General features: G+C 38.4%; 1 protein-coding gene across 1 annotated transcript in view; it reads right to left on the reverse strand.

Moving 5' to 3' along the window:
• Positions 1-7,117, reverse strand: part of LOC107707734 (serine/threonine-protein kinase MAK-like) — a gene marked incomplete at its 3' end in the record, with an annotated part of 25,463 nt that overhangs the window by 14,549 nt on the left and 3,797 nt on the right. Inside the window, exons 3-4 of the mRNA XM_016511823.1 lie at positions 5,537-5,591; positions 3,103-3,224 (exon numbers count right to left, since the gene is read on the reverse strand). Of these exons, the coding sequence (XP_016367309.1) occupies positions 3,103-3,224; positions 5,537-5,591 (177 nt within the window). The remainder of the gene's footprint in view (positions 1-3,102; positions 3,225-5,536; positions 5,592-7,117) is intronic.

The following is a 7,117-nucleotide window of genomic DNA, read 5'->3' on the forward strand; positions in this document are numbered from 1 at the left end:
ATCACAGACGTATCCTCTCATTATAACAAAGTGTTGACAGGGTGTAAATAAGATATTCATTGTGCAGTGTAGAGAGCTTCGTCGATTATAATGGAGTTTTGTGAGATCGGGATAAACTAAGATGAGCGACAGCTTTTAATGATTATTAAGGGAGTTTGCAAATGTGATATTGATTTAATACAACAGTTCATTAAACAAGAAGTTAATATTAAGTGACTTATATTGTCTGACAACAACACAATTTCCTTATTTTGCTCTATTTCATCAACGAAAATAGTTAAAAAAAAAAAGTAACAGCTGAGCCGCTGCGCATCTCTGAGCCTCATTAAACGTCTGAAAATACACCTACAAGCCACTTGTGTGTTCTTCTGTGCCAACTCTGTAACACAAATTTATTTCTTAAATACTGATTTCATTTGATTGGTAATTTATACTTATTCTACTTCTTATTCTACTTGTTTTTATTCTGTTGTTTTAATTAGAAATGTTAAAAAGCTTATAAATATATATTTTTAAATTTGACATAAAAGATGACATACTTTTAATAAAGTTAGAAAAATGTCATTACAAAGGTAAAAACTAAATTCCCTGTAAATCACTTTAAGGAGTCAAATATCACCTCGTAATGGGAAGGTTAATTTTTTATCAGAATTTTTTTTATTACTGATTAGAGTGCTCGTAAATTTTTGACCGTGCTCCTAAATTTTTTAAATTAGGAGCACAAGCGCTCCTAAAAAGAAAAGTAAGCATAGAGCCCTAGACTGCTGCCAGGACGAGAACTAGATCGAGGTAGAGGCAATGGAACTCCACCCCTTTCGAGGTAATGGAGCCTGGTCCGCAACTCCAAGATGGTCATCTTCCCGCAATGAGAACATGACTAATCCATGAACACTACCTCAGCATGCTTAATGCCCAGACACGTGAGGCAGCGATCGTGACCATCACCCGGCGCCAGGTAACGACCGCACAGGTGGAACGGCATCTATATCAAGACGCAATGTTGTCTTTACAAAGATACAACGTCGAGTTGGTACAGACACAACGTCGTCTTTAAAAACGCACGCCACCTGTGAATGCTCTTTTAGGGAAAAGTGCTTTTTTAATGTGCGGAAGCGCACAGGGGAGATGGCCGCCTGCAACACAAACAGGGGGTAGTGCAGTCTGATGTGTGCAACCCACTCGACAAAGGAAGACGACCGCCGGTGTAGCGCTATCCCACCAGCACAAAGATGCTCCCAAGAGCACGTTGAAATTGTTGAGTTTTCCCTCAAAGAGTTGGTGAAGGAGCAGTACGAAGTGATATCGCTCTGCTCCGAAGCGAAAAGCTGAGTATGCGTTGCACCTGCTGCCTATTTATACTCGCGCTGCGATCAGCGGCAGCTGGATACAATCATCGCATGCCAATGTGCATTGGCTCGTTTTGTTTACAATCAAAATAAATTGGTCTCTCTAGCAAGATCCCCAATTTCGTTGATCATCGACGTGACGTCTCCGTGACGACTGAAAGGGAACATGGGTTGGAGCTCTTAATTTTGAACTCTCAAAGTGCATTAGATAGAATAATTTTACTTTAAAATGTACAAAACTTTCATTTTTGCCCAATTCTTCATTTGTTCTTTTTTTTTTCTTTCTTCGTAATAAATATTCTACCGTGGACTTCATATCGCAATATTACCGTATCGTGAGATTTTGATATCATTACATCCCTAGTAAATAAACAACCATGACATTTAATATTTTGGCTTTCTTCTTAATTTTTGTATTTCTTTCACCAGAAGAAAAAAATGTAATCAAAAACAATTTGTAAAATGTGGTAAAATCTGTCAAAAGGTTGTTGCCAAAAGAATGTGAGGAGCACCTGCTTCTCCTCATATCTTAATAAATAAAATAATAAATAATGTTGATAAATATCAACAGTAAGGCTAATTCACACTCCACCAACAGCACCAATCAACAGCAAAAATCACCAGATTAAAGTATGTCACTTATCAGATATTCCATGACCCAATGAATGGCCACTGAACATGTTCGCCGAAAACAAGTGCCGACCAACAACAGGTGCCAACAGGTACACTGATCTTGATCACTAATTAACACACTGATCTGACAAAAGTGTCCATTGCCATTGGTCAGCGTTTGTCGGTGCAAGGTGAAATAGCCTTTATAAAGGAGTAACTGAATTTTTTTCAAAATGTGAAACTTTAATAAGATCCCTGATCATTTTGGTTTAGTCTTACCTGTTTGAGTAACTGACTGATGGGGCAATTAAAAAACTACACTGAAGGCAACAGCGTTCTGACATCTTGCAAATAAGTGCTGTTACCCATTTCACATGGCAAGAGGATAGCCTACCATAAGGCACTGACATGGAAGGCTTTAAGGCACTAACATTATCAGTGAACTTCAGGGGGGGAAAATATTTTAATAAACATGATATGACCCCTTTAACTGCTTATAATACAATGGGTCAGAAGGGAAGCCATGGGTATTTCAGGTTTTATGGGATTTATGGCATTTTGGCAGCAGCTGAGATACTCACACATCCTGTCACCAAACAGATACAAGAACAACTGAGTCTTCAGCAGAAACAGTCGCAAGATTCAGTCTGTAGTTAAGGTCCTCAGACATCTGATACTGCACTCAGACTTAGTTGTTCTAGTTTGTTGGGCACAAATATGATGGCCCTGTGACCTACCATGCTTATGAATAAATGATAGTCCCTGCAATATCTGAAAGCTTATATTCCTGATGACTGACTCTGGAAACAATTTGGTTCTGGAGACAGAGAATCAGCAAAGCTGTCAAAAAGTGCCATACATCAAGCACAGTGACAACCATTTCAAAATGTTTTGACAAAGGTTAAGTTTGACTTCAAGGGATAGTTGGACATGGAAAAAAATTTAAATTCTGTTATCATTTAATCACCATCAAGTTGTTCTTTTGGTCAGTTAAAAAGTTTCTGGTCACCATTGACTTCCATAGTATTTTTTCCATACTACAGATTTCAATGAGGGCCAGGAACTGGTTACCCACATTTTTTAAAATAACTTTTTTTATGTTCAACAGAAGAAAGAAACTCAAAGATCTGGAATCTCTTCATACCTGTCTTTCATGAGCTGGTAGAGGTTTTCTTTCATGTATTCAAAGACAAAGTACAAGTGATCATTCTCTCGTATCACCTCCTTTAACTTCACCACATTAGCATGATTCAGTTTCTTCAGTGACTGCAACATAGAAATGAAGAATACCAGCAGAAACACTATGAACCCCCAGATTTTACAGTTGTGTCTGTGTCCGTTTATACTGCAACAATATTTGACTCACAAAACATTCTATTTCTACAACATCATGGCTAGGGACAAGAATAAAAAATAAATAAATGTACCCAATAACGATGATAATCTCAGGTACTGATTATGTGCTTTGTATAATCTTAAAGTTTATTTTAGTTCAAATATCATTGTATGGGATATTCCATAAAAAGTGACAATGGATAATATACATAATTTTAAGGAAAGAAGAACGGCCAAACTGTGAACTCTGTGTGAACAAACAAGTGTACTCCATGACAAAGACAGTATCTGTAAATATGTACATATTTTTAAAGGGGTCATCAGATGGCCATTTTTTCAAGTTGATATACTTTAGGGTCTTAAAGAAAAGTCTATAACATACTTTGGTTAAAATTTCTCAATGGTAGTGTAAAACAACACCCTTTTTACCTTGTCAAAAACAGCTCTGTTCACAGCGACCCGTTTCGGTGCATGTCCCTTTAAATACTAATAAGCTCTGCTCACCACATCCCTCTCTTCCGTGGGGTGACGAGCCGTTCTCATGAGACTGTAAACTTTAGCTACATTCGTCATGGAACTTGCGAACTAGCACATTATAGGAAAGGCGATTTGCAAAGATTCATAAAAAAAAACTTATATTCACTTCTTCTGGAGGTGAAGCTGGATCACAAATGAGTCACGTGAACATAGATGCATTTAGGTAGATCGGGGGCGCATTCCCTTCAAAAACAAAAGCAATCCTCTGTGTCTTCAGCGGCTCAGATGTCTGGAATAAATGACGACTGCTATGTTCATTATTACATCCAACAACAAAACACCTCAATCGCTAAGGAGACATTCTTGTCTACACCTGCTCCTGCGTCGAAACAATGGTGGACTGTTGACAGCTCCCTCAGGGTGGGTCTGTGATAAAACGCCGGTGTCAATCAACAATCGTGGGAGGGGCCTGTGCAGAACTACGTCAGTCTACCAAGAATCTATGAACAGCTTGATCTGAGAAAGGGGTTATGTATGGGGATTAAAAAAAAAAAAACACTGGGTGGATTTTTATCATTATAGGGTGGTTGCGTACACACACTACCAAGACACATTTCAGTTCAAACAACACGTAAAAGTGAATTTTGCATCCGATGACCCCTTTAATAATGGTAAAATCTTTATTAATTTGATTATTTAATTATCCATTTTATTGCCAGACAGTGCTTGCAGAGCCTGCTCACAGGCTCTTCTGGCTGCAATTTGTCACTGATTTTGTTGTGTCTTATAGCCTTATCACAGATGGTGTGGACAGAGAAACTGCTTGTCGCATTGTGTCTGGTTAAGGCACAGTGTAAATCCTAAATGTCTGATGACAATTTTTAGTTTTTAAAGTCCCCCTGTAGTGAAAATCAAGTTTTTTATGTTGTTTATTTGTCTATATGGTGTTTCTAATATGCCTTTAGACAAACCATGTGCCAATCTATTAATCAACACCATTGCTGAGTATTTTCTCCTTAAAACTGTAGTTTCCCAAAGGCTGACCCAGAAATACGGTTTGAAACAGCCCTCGGTTTGCTACGTCACAAACCAATAACCAATCACGTCAAGGGATCGATTCCTATCACTAGCATGCAAAATATACCAATACCAGCACAAAACCAAAAATAAATTAAAGCAAAAGACCCATGAAGCTGTGGTTTAATGTGAATTTAGAACCGCTAACTTGCATTATAACCCGTGGCAACAGTGTAAAAGTAGCCCGGAGTCAGACCCACCTCTCCCGCATCGGCGTCTGCACTTCACACGCGTATGCTCGCGGGCGCGAATTAACAATCACAAACGGCTGCATTCGGGTCTTCAAGGCATTTTAGGACACAACATCGTCAAGTAAGTAACTTTAACGAATGTTACAGTATTCACTGTAGTTGTCCGCTAGTAAAAAGATAGTTTTATCAGTCATTATCCGTGTATGCCATTGTTTTGCTTTTACTACGGTTCAGTGGATCAGGAGGCGCTGGCTGGTGTGACTGAGTGGAGGCGGGAATCATTTGCATATACATAGATCAGCGTATAGTAAATGAGGCAAGGGTGTAGAGTTGCATTCAAGCTATTTTAAGGAATGAGAAAATTATTTTCACAAGAAAAAACATTTAAATATGTAATTTTGATGATCAAAGATAAGTTTTAAGGGATAAAATATTTGACTACAGGGGGACTTTAATTTAAGTGATTAATGAAGGCTTATGTGTCCTCTGAGATCATACCTTGACCTCTCTCAGATTCATGCACTCCTCCCAGGAGTAGAACTTCCTCTTCATTCTGTGAAAAAAACAATGACAAAAAAATTTCTCCATGGTTTCATTACCAACAAACTGATCAGGTAAACTCTCCAGCAGCTGATATACAGGACTCAATGAGACCTGAAAGTCCACATGGAATTATGTAAGAGAGCAGAGCTGATACTGAGGCAGGCTTGGCCACTTTCACTGCTTTCGCCATCACACAGCTATCAATTTGCATAGTGACCGCCTGTTCCTGCACAGTTACTACACGTAAGAGGGGCATTTATAATTTACACCACCAGCCCCCATTCACTGAGCAGACCTGTCTTGGGAGAATTTGCACTTCCCACACGAATCCCATAGGAAAGTATGTATGAGGCAGGTTTGTTATGACCCTCACTATAAAGAGATCACAAAAGAATGCAATACAATGTATAGATACATACTGGAACTGGTCTGCACAGATGCTGTTTTGGTTTGTTTGTATCAGATTTTTCTAATGTCAAGGGTTTGAGCAGTGTTGGGGAAAGTTACTTTTAAAAGTAATGCATTACAATATTGCGTTACTCCCTTAAAAAAGTAACTAATTACGTTACTTAGTTACTTTTTATGGAAAGTAATGCGTTATATTACTTTTGCGTTACTTTCGCGTTACTTTTTAAATTTGAGTAATACTAAAATTATCTTAGGGTAGAACCAAGCGGCAACCTCCTGCTCTCTCTCATGAAGTCAACAAGGAAGTGACTTAAACTGTAATTCATCAACTGGCCGCTAGAGGCTGGCTGCAAAAGGGAGTCAATCCCATAGACTCCCCATGTTAAAGTGCCCAAATTTACAGCAGAAAAAAACGTTTACAGCCTTGTTCAAAAAATCATTTTGGTCTATATAGCTAATTTTGCCCTTCATGACAACTGTGAGGGGGGGTGAATTTTTTTATAACTCACCCGTTTAAATTATATTAAGACTTAAAGTTCTGCTACAACATACAAACCGAAGAGGCTGATTAATATTAGGCACTTCAGGAGGAAAAACACAAGCAGTTACAGTAAACCATACCACAGACATGGTTTTCATTACTAAACAGAGTCTTCTTTGTCTGAAAGGCAATCAGTTTTTCTCTCTTCAGAATAGGTGTAAATCTAGTATACTCTTAAAGTTGATCACATTTTCTTTGCACAATCTGATTTCTAAGTGAAAATGAATTTTCAATGAGGAAAAGAATGTTTAGCGTTAGCAATTTATCAGATGTGAGGAAGTGAGGGCATTTGAGGTGTAAGTAAGGGCCTGTTTACACCTGGTCATTTCATGCGTTTTCGCTGATCGGATATCTATCTGATTTGTTAAAATGTTTCCATTTACACTTGGCCACATAAATGTGTCGTCGCAAAACGGATATAAATCCGATGCGCTATATTTAAATTTAACGGAGTTCACGTCAACGAAATCAAAAGATAAGCGCTGCATTTTATTAGAGACGCTCAGCTACTCGTCCGCGGCAATGCGTGCTGCATTAGCGCTGTCATATCTGACTATAATGTCATATAGCCTATAACACGCTCTCAC

Source organism: Sinocyclocheilus rhinocerous, unplaced genomic scaffold, assembly GCF_001515625.1.
Source record: "Sinocyclocheilus rhinocerous isolate Xijiao unplaced genomic scaffold, SAMN03320098_v1.1 scaffold4129, whole genome shotgun sequence".
NCBI lineage: Eukaryota > Metazoa > Chordata > Actinopteri > Cypriniformes > Cyprinidae > Sinocyclocheilus > Sinocyclocheilus rhinocerous.